An 18,581-nucleotide genomic window follows, 5' to 3' on the forward strand; every position below is an offset into this window, starting at 1 on the left:
CCAGTCCTCAGGACCCCTAACAGTGCAGGTTTTCCTGGCGACAAGGAAAATAATTATAGCACATGTGGATCTGGAACAATGTGTCAGTCAGTTACTAATGACTACACTTGTGCTAAAGCAAGGAAATATGGAAAACCTGCACTGTTAGGGGTCCTGAGAACCAGGTTTAAGAAACACTGCTGTAACTGATGTGGCATATCTGGTGGACCTGCAGGATTTAAAACAAAATACTTAGCATTGAGCATTTTTTGTACCCAAATTAACAAATCTATTTGGGAAAAACTTTGTCACATTTCTGAACACCCTCCAGATTTTGAGATCCCTGGGTGAACTCTTCCTGAATATTACAAAGCACCTCTTTCTGAGTCCCTTGCTCACCCCTTTCCCTGCCTTTGGACAAACTTAAGAGCAACTTGCACACTGTAACATTATCTCGCTTTAATAGTGTGCGCTGTGTTCAAGCCCAGGTGCATTAATGACAGCGCTCCCTAGAGTACACAGTGGTCATTACAGCCCAACTCCTTTCTGCATCATCTCAGAATTTTATTGAGAAGCTGCTTATTAAAAAGACATGCTAATACCTTCTTATGTATACAGGTTTAATGAGTGTTTAAAGGCAATGTTACTCATAACCTCGTGACAATTTAGATACTCACTGGGAGTGATTTACTGCAGACATCTCTTTAATGAAAATACAGTTTAACAGTTGCACTCATCCTTAGTAACAGATGTAATATTTAGTTATGAGAGTGCAGTGATCTTCTTCTAGTTGTATGAACAGCTTTCAATATTCAGCACAGATGCTCTGACGGTTCAGTAGTTGTCAAACAAGAAAAGGTTAAGGGGTATATTTACTAAACTGCGGGTTTGAAAAAGTGGGGATGTTGCCTATAGCAACTAATCAGATTCTAGTTGTCATTTTGTAGAATGTACTAAATAAATGACATCTAGAATCTGATTGGTTGCTACAGACATCTCCACTTTTTCAAACCCGCAGTTTAGTAAATCTAGCCCTAAGAGTCTATTTAAATACCTGTCTGTCAACGATATGGTATACACTGAGTTGATGACAACAGTACAGCATTACAGGAGGTAACAAAGGATTCCTCTTACTGAGTGCACAAGTTAATGATAAAGTCATCTAACTCCTTTCCTAAGAGTTATTTAAATTGATGCTGTCTTTCCCCAGGTTAATTTATAGGAGAATAAACTACTGTACCTTTAAAATACTTTTTATGTTATGTACATGTCCATACCTGGCTGCTGTTTGAGAGTCGTTCTATTCGTAATTCATCATTTGGTGCAGCTAGGCAAGTAAATAATGTGACCACCGGGGGCGCTGTGCCATTAGTTTCTATGGCTCACAATGGGGGTGAATACTTTTTATAGCCATGGATACATTTATTTATTTGTATATATGTTTTGGAAATAGTGTGTGAATTGTACTTGCAAAGACGAGCCAGTGTTTGTGAAGTGCAACAAGCTGTTTTCATGTTTTACATAGGGTTGTAACAAATCCAGTTCAGTATTTGATTGAATCCTATAAATTTTATCAATAATCTGGATACAATTAATCCATAAGATTCTGAAAACCATGCAGAGTCTTCTTTGATCTTCATGATGAAGCTGTTGTTTAGAAATGCACTAACCAGCCGTGGGACAGCTCACAGAAACGTGTAGTTTTCATTTGAAGTCAGTTGAAACACTTTTGAAGACATCCGATAGCTTCGGCGTTGTGTGTTGGTATCTTAGCAAAGAGGTGAATACTTATGCAATCAATTATTGTGTGGTTTTTATAGGAAAATAATTAAGAACAAGCTGAACTTTTTATTTTTATTTGACTACAGAGTGTTTGTGGAAATGGTTCATGAAAAAATGCATTTGATTCCTTAATATAAGAAACTAAAGTGTGAAAAAAGGAAAGCGAGTGAATATGTTTTATAGCCACTATGATGTTTTAGATCTAGCCTGTACTGCATGCAGAATATGTCTGCATAGTCATTGATTACAGTAGGGATATTTTGTTGAAAGGCAAATGTAAAATTTCCCTATTGAAAAGTGTAGGACATTTAACGGTTTTCTTGAAATAAATTATTTATAATATATTGAAATAATGGTACTGATACAATTTTGGAAATTGTGAAATGTAAAGTGCTCACACCAAAAAGAATCTCAATCCTCACATGGGCCTACAATATCTACTATATAAATGCCTAGTGGTGTGTGTGGAAAAAAAACCAAAACAAGCTGCAGCGCCACCTGAGTTATACACTGACCTATATATTTCTTGAAGGAGAAGTGACAGTTGGGAGTGGTTGGTGGTTGCCGGGGGTGACAGTGGGGAGTTTTTAACACCTTAAGTAGCTTGATGAAGGATGTGGCGATGAAGATGAAGGATGAGGTGATGGAGAAAAATGATGAGGTGGTGACATGTGGACATAACCCCGTTAAAAAAGGGCGCTTGCGTCGGGAAGTAACGCTCTTCCCCTGAGGAGGCCTGGCCTAGCCCCAAATGCATGACAAAAACCTTTTTAACACCTTAAGTAGCTTGATTTGACTAGAATACATGAGTATCATGCACGGGTTAACTTGTATATAATATATAGCCAGGGTGAAATTCTGTCGTGAAGAGTGATTATAGAGGGTGCTACCTGAATAGGTGCTCTACTTCCTATGGGAAAATGACCAATATAGTAAACCACAACCTCTAATCACGATTCTTATTTTTTATGGAGTATCAACAATAAATACTAAAAAAACTTCAAACCATCAGTAAGAGTATAGCCATATAAAAATAAAATTGCATGCTTAGAAAAAATAATAAATAATAGTCCTTGATAAAAAAGAAAAAGAAGTCCTTTAAAAATCCCAAATTGGGATACCAAAAATAAAAATAGAATTAAGATGACAAACCAGACTTAATATGTAATATCTGTATTCCGAAGCGTGTCCTTCGCTGTACGAAAATAGAAGGCGTTCTCACCTGGACTCATTTTTATTTTTGGCATCCCAATTTGGAATTTTTAAAGGACTTCTTTTTTCTTTTTTTCTCAAGAACTAATATTTATAATTATTTTTTCTATGCATGCAAATATTTATTTTTTTACTATTTATTTATTTTATAAATTCTTTATTTATTAGAAAGAGGTTGTACAAAGATTTTTAGTATTTATTGTTGATACTCCAAAATAAATAAGAATCGTGACTAGAGGTGGTGGAGCCTGTTATCAGATCAGTTATTTGCCCCACTCAGCCTGTCCCCCAATTTAGTGGTGCATGGTACACCACTAAATTGCTGCAAGAGATCTGTAGCAAAATAGGGATCTGAGTATTGTATCACTGTATTTAGAGTAAGCTTGTTAATGGAAGATATTTGGTCTTGGCAGAGCATTGTCTCCCTAGATATTAATAAAGCAAAGGGTTATACAATTTGGAGCCCTCCTATAAGTGGCTGACTGCAATATTGTCTGCACGTCACTGGCGTGTATCCTGCCTTGGGAAAGCCTTTGCCGTCATTCCACTGTACTCCAACTAGTCAAAGCAGTAAGAAGAAGGGGCACTGCAACTAAGCATCCAAGGTCCTCACACGTCTTAGGAGGTAAGAGACGTTTTGCAATAAGGCTGGGACAAATATAGATGTTTTTGTGACTTCAGTCAGTGTTTTCTTTTCACACTGCTTCAAATTGGTTGTTTGTTTTTTTTTTGTGCTTTTAGTATATACCCAGGACTTATTGGTAATGTAGACACTTTGAAAACCAAAGATGCTTCTAACATTCGTTTTGCAAATTTCTTTAGAGGGAAGGGTTAACATTTTGCTGCTCCAGCTATTTGCCCTCTGCTTCCTTCATTTTCCAAAACCCTAGATCATAGCTTGCCCTTGAAACTCACTTGCTCGGATTGAATGAGCAAAGCTGAAATATTTAGTTGTGGATACCAGGCATTGTGTTTGGAGAGAGTCTAATAATCACACTGCATACTAACATAGTATAATGTTATATTATGTAAAACATGTAAATAATTGGAAGAAAGATTTACCTGTGGTTGTAAGTATTGTACCTTGCAGAGCATCCCATAGCAGCTGAGATATAAATGTATTATACCAGGGTTTCCCAAACCCAGTCCTCAGGGCTCCCCAACAGTGCAGGTTTTCCATATCTACTTGCTGGAGCACAGGTGTATTCATTACTGACTGACACATTGTAACAGATCCACAGGTGGTCCTAATTATGTCACATGTGATCCGGAAAGCCTGCACTGTTGGGGAGCCCTGAGGACTGGATTTGGGAAACCCTGTATTATACTGATTTGTTCTATGGCTGGTGTAGAACAGCGTTTCTTAAAACTGTTAGTCAGGATCCCTAACAGTGCATGATTTCCACATCTCCTTGCTTTAGCACAGGTGTAATCATTACTGACTGATACATTGTAACAGATCCACAGGTGCTATAATTATTTCCCTTGTCACCTGGAAAACCTGCTCTGTTAGGAAGCAATGAGATCTGGGTCTGAAAAACACTGTAACCATCTACACAAATCTACCAGTTATCTGTGATATAACTGCAAGTGAATATACCATATGTTTTTCATTATTTTAATTTGCTTTAAACTTGTTTTATTGGATGGGAAACTAAATTTGCTGGACTCTTATGAAACCCTAATTTATGTTGCAGGGATTGTGACAAATATAACTTATCAGTCTTTATAACAACTGTCAGACCTGCAGATATCCCCCACACGCTTTCTGTATGCTTATATGGTGGTATTCCTGCCAGTTATATAGAAGTAGTAAATAAAACCTTCTCAAAGCAAAATAGAAAGGGTACTTTTGTTTTTTAAACATTTACAGACAAAGGTTAAATTGGCAAACATGTATACACATTCAGGGGTACTAGATACATTGTTACACAAGAGGAGATGTTATTTGTATATTTATATAAAGCCACTATATTATGTAGTATTGTACGTGGGATATTTAGTCATTCTCATCAGTACCTGCCCCATTAGAACTTAGAGTTTCCACCACACAAACATATCAGGGTCCATATTTGTCAGCAGCCAATTAAATTACCAGTATGTGTTTGGACTATGGGAGGAAACTGGAGCACCCAGAGGAAACCCAGGCGAACACGGTACTTGATAAACAAAAAAGAATAAATTGCAAAGACTTTGAGAAACCCTTTACTGGAGGTTGTGACTCATGGTTTCTGTTGCTGATGGGTCAAGTACGGGCTTTGATTGACCTCTTGAGCTGCCATAAAATCATAGCAGCAAACAGTCCTAATTTACCAGGGGTAGTCACAATTTTCATTGGCCAAAAGGAGCGTGGTCTTACCCCAAACGAGCACAGTTTGTATGGATTGGCCTATTTGGGAGCATATATTGTTTGCACCATTTAAAATTCAAACAGTAGGGAAGTGGAGAATGTTTGTTTTAAAAAGGACTCTAGATATAAAGCGGCATAATTGTCTATTGCAAACATGCTCATTGCCCTCCCCAAATCCTGAGTGCTGCTCCTTGGAGCCATTTACGTCAGGAGTCTGCGCTTTTTCTTTCATCCCGGTCGATAAACCGGGGATGTGAGTAGGAGGACCAATCACGGAGACCGCAGCTTCTGATTGGTCCTCCTGTGAGCTTTAGAACGCCCCTCTAAGTTCAATCTGTACTGTAAAATCCCCCTTCCTTCTCTTCCCTCTGGCATCACATGACTTGCTGAGAGTCGAGGGTGTAAATGTATCAAGCTGCGAGTTTCTGTCGTGTTTGAAAAAGTGGAGATGTTGCCTATAGCAACCAATCAGATTCTAGTTATTTATTTATTACATTCTACAAAATGACAGAATCTGATTGGTTGCTATAGGCAACATTTCCACTTTTCAAACCCTCCGGAAACTCACAGCTTGATACATTCTCCCCTAGCAGTGTGTGTAGTAGTCATACTTGTCTACCCTTCAGAGAGATTTTTGAATTTGTCTTTTTTTATTTCTTAAATCCAGCTACTTAGCCTTCCTCCTCGAGGGTCCTCCACCCCACGTCCACTCTCGCTCCCTCCTCCCCCCTGGGGTCTTCCGCACCTTCCTTCTTGGGCCCCGTTGTTTGCGGATCCTCCCTCCCCCTTCCCTGCCCTCTCTAGCTGTGCATTGAGTTTACTGTACTGTGCTGTCTCCCATTGTATTGTAATTTGTTTGTCTCTGTACGGCGCTGCAGACGCCTTGTGGCACCTTATAAATAAAAATTAATAATAATAATAAATCATTGCTTGGATATAAATTTGACAACATTTTTGGCGTTCCCTATTCAGCAGAAAATCGTATAACATTTATATAGCAGCTGTGACTATTACGTATTTTACCTTCATAGAAATGTCTGGTGGGATATTCTCTCCCCTGGAGAATCTACATGACCTGGATAAGTCTTATTGCCACCCGCTGGCCTGTTTCCTTTGCCATGAGCAGTATGAACATCCATGTCTGCTGGACTGTTACCACAACTTCTGTGCAAGCTGCCTCCGTGGCCGGGCCATAGACAACCGCCTGAACTGTCCGCTCTGCGGGTAAGTGACAAGGAATGGATGGATTCCTAGGGGAAAATGTATTGAACTGAGAGTTTGAAAAGTGGAGATGTTGCCTATAGCAACCAATCAGATTCTAGCTGTCATTTTGTAGAATGTACTAAATAAATGATAACTAGAATCTGATTGGTTGCTATAGGCAACATCTACACTTTTCAAACCTGCTGGAAACTCGCAGACTTAAAGGAATCCAGTGTCATCTGTTGTGGTGTTAAATTAACTGTCTAATGCCGGAGACTGTTTTATGCTAATGCAAATATTTTGTTCCCCGTTGCAAAATCCCCATCGCACCTTTCCCTTACTTGTTTTAGCAATAATACAGCTCTATAACATTTCCTGTTTTTTTTGTTACCAACTGGAATTAATATTTTCTGATTAATAGCACATACCAATCTGCCAATGCATTATGATTGCTATTTGTCTTTTGTTATAATCTATGTTATGTAATACTAGTGAAAGAGAGTTTTCTAGTCTTCTAGAACTTTAAAAATGGCTGTGGTCACTGTGCCGGGTGGAGGAGATAGACAAATTCTTATTTGATGTCATGAAAATGAACAGGTCAGATTTAAGAGTGATCTTCTTAGTTCAGACAGGAAGTCGAGGTTGGTTTTTCTTCTTACAATGTAAAGGGTACAGTGAATGATAATTCATGTATTAATGCTAATCTTTGCATCAGTGGTCAAAGTCGGCTGGTGTTCTACCATACCGTCACTTCTCCTACTGCCTTCATTGTAAAACTATCAAATGCCATTCATTTACACTTTCCATGCCGTCTCTTCCAAATTTCCACTTCGACCACTGCTTTGCATAAGAAATATGTTTGTTTTTTGTAATAATATTGTGATCCTAAAATCCCTTTTGTAGGAGCATCTGTGAATACCAATAGCAGTTTTTCAGCATTATATCTAGCTCTGTGTGTAATGATTGTGGCATTAAACTACAACTCCCATCATCCATAGCAGCTCCAGAAGCATAACCGCAGTATTAGGCCGTATCGGTCCCTCCCCTGTGACATCATCACCAAGCTGCCGGCTGCATGGTTAGAATGGCGAGAGTTCCATTCCTGCTTTGTTCTGAGCTGACAGTTGCAGAAAACATGAAGTTAGAAGTGATAGGCGATGGACCCAGCATTACTAAAGCAATGTCATACAATTATTATTGCACAGAAGAATAGGCATTCTTGTATCTTCTAAACTAACACTAGAGGTACCATGTTGTATTGGCAGATATGTATGTTTGGGTCCAAAGAGTTAATGGAAATATATTGTTTGAAAATTAAAAAAATGTCAGTCTTCATGCATGTACGCCATGCTCATTTATCATTATCAACAGCTTTTTATATAGCGCCACTAATTCTGCAATGCTGTACAGAGATCTCATCCACATCAGTTCCATTGGAGCTTACAATCTAAATTCCTTAACACACACACACACACACACACACACACACACACAGACAGAGAGACTATGGTCAATTTTGATAGCAGCCAATTAACCCATTAGTATGTTTTTGGAGTGTGGGAAGAAACCAGAGCCCGCAGAGGAAACCCACGCAAACACGGGGAGAACATACAAAACTCCACACAGATAAGGCCATGGTCGGGAATTAAACTCATGCTGTGATGAAGAAGTGCTGACTTATTTAGTTATGTTGATGCATAACTAAATAAGTCAGCCATACGCTCTCTTGGCAGCAGGTCTCTATGTTAGGAGGGAGGGGCTTCTCTAACTGAGCAGACAGGTAGTGACTGACAGACGTGCAGACTTGCTCTGTATAATTGTGCAATGAATTGATAGATCCATACACTGGGTGAGAGCGAATGATGTCACAGCAGACTAGCAAACTGCAGTCTCGGTTCTTTCTCTGTTATAAGATCGGATTCCCTTCCACGTCCTAAAGACGTGGAAGGGAATTCAGCTGCTAGTATCCTTTGTGTCAGAGGTGTTTCGGAGACGCGGCTCCTTATTTAATTAGCCACAGCTTTGACTGTGCTCCTGACATGCCTGGGAATTGAACTCATGACCGCACCACTGTGAGGCCGAAGTGCTAACCACTGAGCCACCGTGCTGCCCCATACCAGACATTACGCAATTAGCGGGTAAGGCTCATAGCTCCAGCCACCTGGGCAATTCGGTGAAATGGAGAAAGGTCACATTTAATGGGACTGCCTGGTTATGGCATTGTGTAGTTATTATTAGTATCTTTTATTTATAAAGCACCAACTTGTTCCGCAGCCCTGTACAGCTAGTATGTAGCGTCAATATGCAGAATGGGTGAAAAGACAAATGTCATATACAGGAAAATTGTGCCTAATGTTTTCTACCTTTTGTGGGGTAGTTTATACCTTTTACGGCTGTGTGTGGGATTGCAATGTTATGTTTTCTCTCCAATCTGTACGCTGGTAGTAGACCCTCTCCTAGGTACCCTGCCTGTGCAATGCTTTTGTACCCTTCTGCATCTCTGGTGTGCAGCGAGACCTCCCCGCGTTGTGCAGAGGAGGTCACATGATATGGAGGTCACGTGATGTGGAGGTCAGCTGCTCATATTCAGTCTTTATAACCGCTGAGGTAGACTATGAAATGCACAACTTACCCTTTTGTTAGTAAATACCCCCCCCACCCCCCAGAGAGTCTAAAAGGTATTGTTGTATTTCCTCTTTACCATGCTTTATTTGGTACATATATTTATTGCACAGGAATGCCATCTATTTCAAGAGTGTATTGATTTTCACAAAATACAGAGATATTTAGGATCAGAACTGTTAGTCTAGTTAGGTGGTGATTATAAAGGTCAAACAAAGTTGAAGGTAAACATATCCATTCTGCTTTATAAAATTGCAGTAATGTTTGAAATATAATGCGGCTTTATCTCTGAACAGCTGCAGAGAAGGGCTGCTACTTTTAGCTCAGACATAATACAAGAACAAAGACTTCTGGGACACTATCAGGACAAAGGCAGCCGCACAGTCCACTTATCACTTTCTAGGCTGCAGAATTACGAGAGTGTGCTATGGCTTTCTGTTCTTATTCCTGTTTTATTTTAAGAAAACTGTATTGCATCTATATTTCTGGATGTCATTTGGTTTTCGCTAGTTTTATTCAATAAGGATTGTGATCTTTGTCATAATAAATGACATTTGTTAACGTTCTGTCTTTATATTCTTAACAACTCCACATGTCAGAATGGCTTAGTTTTTATAATGTTACAAGTATGCAGGGAATTTTTGGTTTACAGTTACTCTGATTAAATTAGATTGTAATTCCAGTGTGGGATAAGGCAGGAAGTAACTGAAGACTTCCAAGGGTGTCAGCTCATTAACTAACTCTTAGTGGTGGCAGAACTCCGTATTTAATAGTGAGGGTGAGCTATAATTTTATGACAGACGAGGTGGCTTTGATTAACCTTTTCATACCCAAATGTCATGTGTGCCCAGGTGGATCTTGTTGTCACAGTAAGGAAAAAGAAGCCTGTGATTGGTTAAAAAGCGTGGTGCTTTAGTAGGCTGCTTCCCTATTGGTGAAATGGCTAGGACATTTTTTTTCCCTCAGTCTGCATGCTTTTTTTACATTTTTCATCTCTTCCCAGGTTGGAACTAGAAAGTTTCTCCTGCATCCATCAGCCAAGACACTCTCACTCCCTATATCCATAACTTTTTTTTATAAAGTGTCTTGAAAAGAAAAAAACAACCAAGCCCGTATGGGGAAAATTATTTACAATCTGCATGACATAGGGACTAATTTCATCAGGTTTGGGCACCCTGGCTGAACTTGTAATTGTAATTTCATACTACTTCTAGCGTTATAGACCTCTATTACCTGCTGACCAAGTCACCAATATTCTTATCCACCAAATAGAGCCCTCACTTGGAACTTCGCCCAACACCCTGTTCCTGGGTACTATACTTCACAGGTGACGACCAATCCCCCCCCCCCCCTCCACCGGCCGCCTGCTCCCCATTCTGTTCTACAATAAACAAATCTATATAAAAAGAGCAAAATGGTTGAGCTGTTTGAGATACATTTTGAGATGTGCAAAATATTTATTTTTCTTTTTTCCTCTTTCTCTGACTGTTTATTTTCATCTACTTTGTATTGCCGCTCACTACGATTCTTATTTTAGACAGAGAAAATGTCTATTGTCATCTGTGCCATTAATTAGCATTATTTATTATCTGCAAATATTATGATAACACCTTCTAAAACACTGAAGTAGAGGCTGACACAGTCACGCAAGAGGGAACGTAAAGACGAGGAAGTGCTCAGAACTGCAGGTTTCGGCTGAATGTTGGGACATCATTGTCCTTCTGTTCCTCCAGACACTGGGAAAATATACGACTTTATTAAAGGACTATCTGCACGTAGCAGTCACATTTCATAGCTTGTGTTTTTACAGAGATAGACATAGTCTTCTCTAGAACAGCTCTTTCAGTAATCTAATAAGGTTTCAAAGCCTTTAATCCAACCAGTGGCTCTTCACTCCCATCCTGCTTCATAAAACCTGAGCAAAGTGTTGCTCTTTGTCAATGTAGGACTTTTATGGAGGCGATTTAACCAGTCCTTACGGAGTCTGGTGAGTAATGAGAAATCTGTGAAGATCTTGACAAAAACATAACGCAGATACAATGGGCCTGATGCCGGGTTGATCTTACGCAACTTTGTGCAGCGTAAATTCAGACAATTTGAACTGTGCATGCCCAAAGAGAGCAGACTCTTAGGCACACATGAAGAATTGTGCGCATATGACGCTTACACCTCGTTACGATTGGAGAGGTGGAACAGGAGAAGGAAGCGTTATTAAGTCAAATAATAATACACTTTTCTTGAGCTTATACGCGTTGTGTGCATGTGGGGTGTGTAAACCTAACATAATCCTGTTCCATATGCAAACGCGTAGGTTGATCCTCTCAGATCCGCCGTTGTAAAGATCACACAATTTAGTATTGTTAGGAACCAGTGATCTACACAAAGCAACTGTCAGTCTTCTATTAGAGCTTGCTTCGATCTCTCATAATGCTTGCAGTGTTTGCCAAGAAGATTTTAGGATAATTTACACCGGTGTATAATGGAAATGGGGTTATAATAATCCCTGTGCTCTGTGACTCTTAAACCTGATTGAGACAACATTACTCTCAGAGACAAGACTAGTCTTGACCGTTACAGCCTGTATGTAACTATAGCATAATGGGTCACAGGGCGAACTCACGCTGCAGATTTTGGGGGATGCAACATTTAGGGAATTGATTAGAAATGCAAGTTTCTTTCCTAAATCCCTATTCAGCCAAACCACAGCTACCATCAGCCAAGTCATGTTCCATCGCGGCAAAAACTCAAATAGACTCTTCAAATTGGGACTGTCCTGGCTAAAATAGTTGGAAGGACTGCTGGTGAAGGGGTATTAAGGAGTGTAACTAGACATGTTGGAGCTCCATAGTAAAAAGATGTTTGTTTTGTATTTTACTTTTATTTTTCAAATTCATATATATATATACAATTGTCAGAATGCAAGGTTTATAACTTTTAAATTTGTGTAAATATTATATATTTTTCTATCTGAAATATGTTAGATTAAAAATATTTTAAATGTGTTATTTAAAAGAAATACTATGCTGTAGAGTAGTTTGCTATTACTCAATTTCATTTTGTGCTTTTATCTGCTGTTTTAATATATATTTTTTGATGTTTTTTTTTTTTTTTTTTTTTTAAAGTTTATGTATTTCTTTATTGTTCTTAATAAATATGAATGCTGTGTCCTGTCCTACGTAGGAATGATTAGTTTAGGCTCATCACAGGTTAATCCTCAAGAACTCCACTTGTCCAGACATATTTTCCTAGGTTATAAATAGTCCGGGTAGAGAGGTCTCTGGCTCCGTTATGTTCACACAGGCCAACAAGAATGACTCACACCCACCCATATAGCTCTATTATCTTTTTAAGCGAAATGGATACATGTCGGTTAAATCTCCAGCTCACAAGTAGATTGGTTAGAAGCTGTTTTAATATATGCTTATCTTTCGACCAGCAGACAGCATGGAATTTAAAAGTAATAAAAAAAAAGAAGGTTCATTTAGATCCTGCACATTGCAAAACCGCAGGATAAATGATCTGACGGCACGCAACTACTCTCCCGCAGTTTCATCTGGTTTTACGAGGAAGCAAGGTTGAGATTGCTGCAACTGTAATGTTTGAGCTGGTCGATAGGAAGAATTGGGTGGTTGAGACTCGTTTCTTGGGGGCACATTTATCATTTAACGTTGAAATAGAGAAATGGTTATCAATCCTTATCGGACGGATAAGTATTGATTCATTTCTCAAATTTATCAAAACCGGAGTACAGAAACAGCAGTCCCGATAATCTGCTGTTTCTGTGAAAAAAAAATCATACTTACCCCCCTCTTCGGAAGCGCTGTCTTCGGGTCTTCTCCTTACTCTTCAATTGCGCGTGTCCAGTTCCAAGAACTGGACATGTGCACACAGATCCCCTCTCTGTCTCTGCAACGATAGTTGCAGAGAGAGAGCTGTGAGTGACAGGGAGGGATCATGTGATCCCTCCACACATGCGCTGTCCAGCTCTGCTCTCCGGAGCAGAGCTGACAGCATTAGATTTCCTCAAGCTGGCGTACATTAACATGACAAGTTCCCGAAAAAAATGTTTTTTCGGGACTTGTTAGATTGCGGCCAGGAGCAGTCACCATTCTGTTGAATGGTGACTGCTCCCAAAAACGAAGAGGAGTGCAAAGCAGCAGATATCCATGATATCTGCTGCGATGCCCCCTTAATAAATTTGTGGAGGACACTGTGGGACCTTAATTATCCGTTAAAAGCACTATCGTGCTTTATTAAATATGCCCCAGAGTGGGGCGTGGCCTGGACAAGCATGGAGTAGCACGTACTGTTACAAGCTCTCCAGCCTGAATATCCTGATATCTCCTGTACAGCGACTAAAATCGATTAAAAACTGCTTACCGAGTGTGGGAAGTGAACCCTGAAGCCCTGCAGATAAAAACGGGTCCACGCGATCCTTGTCTGACTCTGCTGGGTCTCTGGACCCCTCGGCGGCGTCTCCGCGATTTGCGGCCTAGCCGCGCCTTTGCAGCCTCGGCCGTTATTTCCTTTGATCGCCTGAGTGACCTGACTTCCGGTTTTCGGAGGTCAACTTCCGGTCGGCGGTGGGAGCCTGATCGCCGGAGAGAGGGGGACACAGCCTTGAGCTTCCGCTGCAATATATCTGCATCAAAGGCCCTAGAGAACGAGGTGCATCTACACATAAGGCCTGCCAGCACATTGCCGCGGGGAACCTCTGTTTAAAGTGGTAAGGAGAGGGGGCGGGGCTTAGCGGCGGCATCCAGAGGCACAGCAGACAGGGAAGGACTCGCTCCACACCTCCTGACATTCACCTGGATGGAAACATTATACGCTCCGGGCGCCATATTGCCTTCTGGCTGCATCCAAGTAAGTCACTGCTTAAGAGCTACAAAGCAGCTTGTGCACAATCTGTTTACACTGGAGACATAGATGTGTTAAGCTATTATCTGAACCTGCATACTACCAGGAGCTGTCTGGACTTTTAAAGCCTCCTACTGTTACTGTGACTGCTTTACTTATACTATCTGGTGGAGGGTGATTACAGCTGGCGGCCATCTTCCAAGTCCTGAGGGGGTCGGGCTGTATAATCTGTTGGCAGTACAACCCTGAAGCACAACTGTCTTGTTGGGTCTGGCCCTGATTCTCGGCCATATACAAGTTCATAGGAGAAATACTACCCACTTTGCTGTGTAAAACCATGGGGAAGCATGGTCAATCCACTGCTGCGGGAAAACTGGAACGTTTTGCCCGATCCTCCGAGTGTTACTGGCTCAGGTGAAACATCACAATCTGCTCCCCCTCCTCTGTCAGCACCGCAGGATGAGCAGGAGGTCACATTACAGCAGGTTCTACAGGCCATCGGGGCGTCTGAAAAGCGGGTGACTGATAAAATTGCAGAAGTACAGGTGGATGTATCTCTTCTCCGGCAGGATGTACAGAAGATTAGGGAGAGAGTGGGCGAGGTAGAGGCCCGTGTGTCCACGCTTGAGGATGGTTCTGCTCCGGTTGGGGGTCGGTTGGAGGGTTTGGAGTCCCAGGCCTTGCTTTTCAGGCAAAAGCTCACGGATATCGAGGGGCGCCTACGCCGCAGCAACATTCGTGTAGTGGGGCTACCTGAGAAGGTGGAGGGCACTGCTCCAGAATCCTTCCTGGAAAAATGGTTAATCCAATTATTTGGCGCAGATCCGTTCACAGCCCAATTTGCAGTGGAGCGAGCACACCGCATTCCAACTCAGGCACCTCCGCCTGGAGCTCCTCCGCGGACATTTATAGCCAAATTCCTGCACTATCGTGATCGAGATGCTGTACTACGCCTAGCTAGGCAGAAAGGCCCAGTGGAATATAATGGTCAACGAGTAGCAATGTATCCTGACTTTGCTCTAGATGTTCAAAAAAATAGGGCCCAGTTTATCCCGGTGAAGAGAAGATTGCGTGACTTACAGATCCCATATGCCATGATCTTCCCTGCTAGACTGCGTGTGGTCTCAGAGGGTCGCACATCATTCTTTGATACACCGCGTGAGGCTGCTACCTGGCTGGATCGTCTGGCTGCTGGAGGACGCTGAAACGGGATGTCAGATGAGCAGTTTAGCATCCCTCTACTTTGTCCTTGGGACACTCTGGTGCTGAGTTACATTATGCAATATGTATTGTGTTCTTCTTGGTACTTGCTACGCTCATTAAGGTTTAAAATGTGTTGATGAGAAAGAAAGTTGCTCTAAGGCTCATATATGAGGTAACGGGCTGGAGAGCCCATGGCTTTAAGGCCTATTCTGGTCTCAGTTTGCCCCCCCTTATTTTCCATTTGTTTCTTTTCTTTGTCCTTGTACTCTATTTTTGTTTACCCTCCTTGTTGGCGGGCGGCCTGTCTTGTTGAGCTCGGGCTGTTTCGCACAGTGCGGGCTTGACGGGTGGCTGTGTGCTGGCTTGTTGGGCATCCTAAGTTAATTACTGTTCGGGTCTGAGGTATACTTTAGTTGGGTGGAGTATACAGGGTGGGGGTAGGGGTTTAGTGTTAAGGTTACTAATTTAGTTTGAGTGCAGTTATGTGTTCGCAAAAATATGACCAATGCTTTTGTAAGACTACATCTATACTTGATTATGTATGCTCTGCGGGGCTGTGGGATACGGGGCAGTGGGTCTCGGGGGAAATGTTACAAGATTTTATGCTTTATGTATGTGCTCTGGTACATCTGACAGGGAGCTGAGAATCCTCTCCTGGAATGTTCGAGGTTTAAACAACAGTGTAAAGCGCTCCCTTGTTATACGTCAAATCAGGAAAAATGATCCTGACATAATTTGTTTATTGGAGACTCATCTGCATGGTGAAAGAACACTCTCCCTTAAAAAGTCATGGGTAGGTGGTGCGTACCACTCCACACACACAACTCATTCTCGAGGGGTTACTGTATTGGTTCATAAGCGTCTTAGTTTCACCCTGGAAAAAATACAGGTGGATCCAATAGGGAGATTTGTTTTAATGAAATCTGTCATTAATTGGGTTCCGGTGCTCCTTCTTGTGGTGTATATACCCCCTCCATATAATAGTGAAGTTTTAAAAAAATGTGGTGAGTTTATGGCAATGTCTCCAGAGATTCCTACCATATGTATAGGGGACTTTAACAATGTGATGAATAAATCTTTAGATAGATGGCGGGAACAAAATCTTGCAGTCAGTGACTCTGTGTCGGCCTTTGCTGCCCTGGTAGGGGAGTTGGGCTTGGTCGATGTCTGGCGCTTAAGATATCCAGAAGAGGTGCAATTCTCCTGTTTTTCTACATCATACAATGCATTTTCTAGGATTGATATGGCTTTGTTGTCGCATTCTCTGGTGCCGGCGGTACGGGGGGTGGAATACAAGGCTAGAGGAATTTCTGATCACTCGCCTCTTCTTCTGAATATTGACTTTGCTATTGTTAGAAGTCAGTCCTTTTGGAAGTTGAACCCCTTCTGGCTCTCCTTGATGGGTACAGGGGCAACATTGGTGGCTCAGTGGGAAGGGTTTTTCATGGATAACTCTGGTACAGCACGACCCCCTATGGTATGGGACACTTTTAAAGCTTTTTTGAGGGGGACATTAATTGCTAGTGTGGCGGAAATAAAAAAGTCGTCTAGGCATAAAGAGAAAGAATTGGAGGACACATGCAAATTACTAGAAAGGCAATATATAAATTGTAGGACTGAGGCCTCAAGATGTGTTTGGCAGGTGGCTCAGAGGGAGTGGGTAAACTATGTGTTTGATAAATCTAAACGTAAGTTTCTTTTCTCTAAACATGTACAGTATGCTGAGGGAGACAGAAATGGCAGTTTCTTGGCATACCTGGCAAGGGTTGAGAGGGCTAATGCGGCTGTTCCAGTTATTTGTGATGAAAGTGGGGCTAAGAAATTCCTGATGCCTGATATTGTTGAGGTTTTTTACAAATATTACGCTACTACATATAAGTCACAGGTTCAATATGATTTGGCCACCTTACAAGTATACTTAGATGCTATTATTCTTCCCACACTCTCTGCGGCTAGTAGGGAGTATTTGGACTCTCCTTTTACTGAAGAAGAGATTGATATGGCCATTATGTCATTCCCTAATGGAAAGGCGCCTGGAATAGATGGCATACCCATTGAAGTATATAAAAAACATTGATCCTTTTTTGTAGCAAAATTGTTGGGAACACTCGGCGAGCTGTGCGGGGCCAACGCCCTCTCCCCCTCCATGATGGAGGCAGTGGTGGTGGTGATACCTAAATCAGGTAAAGATCCATTGTACCCAGAGTCATATCGCCCGATCTCACTCCTGACGTGTGATGTAAAGATCTTGGCTAAACTGCTGGCACTGAGGCTAAATAGGGTGGTGTTGGAATTGATTCACCCGGATCAGACCGGGTTCATGCCGGGAAAGTCCACATCTATTAACCTTAGGAGGTTATATACCCTCCTACAGGTACGGTCGCCTCCTGAGGAGAGTGAAGTGGTGGTATCCCTCGACGCGGCTAAGGCGTTCGACTCGGTGGAGTGGCTGTACCTGTGGGAGGTGTTGTCCCGTTTCGGGGTGGGTTCCAACTTCATAAAATGGGTTAAGTTACTTTATTCACATCCTGTAGCTCGGGTATGTGTAAATGGCCACCTCTCCCAGCCATTTAAATTGGAAAGAGGCACTAGACAGGGATGCCCACTGTCTCCTGCTTTGTTCGCACTAGCAATAGAACCACTGGCCTGCCTTATTCGTAATAATAAAGATATTAAGGGACTTCAATCAGAGCATAGGGAAGATAAGGTGGCGTTATACGCTGATGATATGCTGCTGTTCCTTGCTGACCATAAAGAGTCTCTGGGTACTCTCCTGAGGGTGGTTGATTGTTTTGGGGTATTCTCTGGTCTGAAAATCAATTGGGATAAGTCCAGTGTGTTCCCAGTGGGTTGGAAATGTCCAATTACTCCACTAAAAGATCTCCAACTGAGGTGGACACCAAAATTTAAGTACCTGGGATTGTGGATCACTAACACCCCCTCAGAATTTATGGAACTAAATTTACAGCCTCAGGTTGAATATCTTAAATCAAAAATACATGTGTGGAGGAAGCTCCCTCTTTCTGTGTCTGGCAGGATAAACTTAATTAAGATGGTGGTGCAGCCAAGGTTTTTATATATACTTCAGCAATCACCTATATATATCCCACCCTCTTTCTTTCGCAGTGTTGACCGTTATTTGACCTCTCTGGTCTGGGGAGGGGGGAGGGCTAAGGTTAAGCTCAGCTCGTTGTGCAGGTCCAGGGCTGGTGGTGGTCTTGCGTTTCCAAATTTAAAATTATACTATATTGCTTCTCAACTGACCCACCTCAAGGCATGGATTTCCGATCCGGGTTACCAGGATCTACACTGGATATTAGTCCATCAATTTAATGCCAATCATACGCCTTTGCAGGCACTGTTGTCCGGG

The 18,581-nt window shown here is 41.6% G+C and overlaps 1 protein-coding gene across 5 annotated transcripts in view; it reads left to right on the top strand.

Annotated features, from left to right (window-relative positions):
- Window positions 1-18,581, top strand: part of RNF207 (ring finger protein 207) — a 46,490-nt gene that overhangs the window by 2,133 nt on the left and 25,776 nt on the right. For 4 of the 5 annotated variants that reach the window (XR_012679828.1, XR_012679827.1, XM_075190039.1 and 1 more), the window contains exon 3: window positions 6,355-6,547. Coding sequence is in view for 3 of the 5 variants with exons in the window: in XM_075190039.1 (XP_075046140.1) it covers window positions 6,357-6,547 (191 nt within the window). In the remaining 2 variants the exon portion in view is untranslated. Of the gene's footprint in view, window positions 1-3,492; window positions 3,599-6,354; window positions 6,548-18,581 lie in introns of those variants that run through there. The other variant, XM_075190040.1, reaches the window with a different exon arrangement.

Source organism: Mixophyes fleayi, chromosome 11 (assembly GCF_038048845.1).
Source record: "Mixophyes fleayi isolate aMixFle1 chromosome 11, aMixFle1.hap1, whole genome shotgun sequence".
Lineage (NCBI taxonomy): Eukaryota > Metazoa > Chordata > Amphibia > Anura > Limnodynastidae > Mixophyes > Mixophyes fleayi.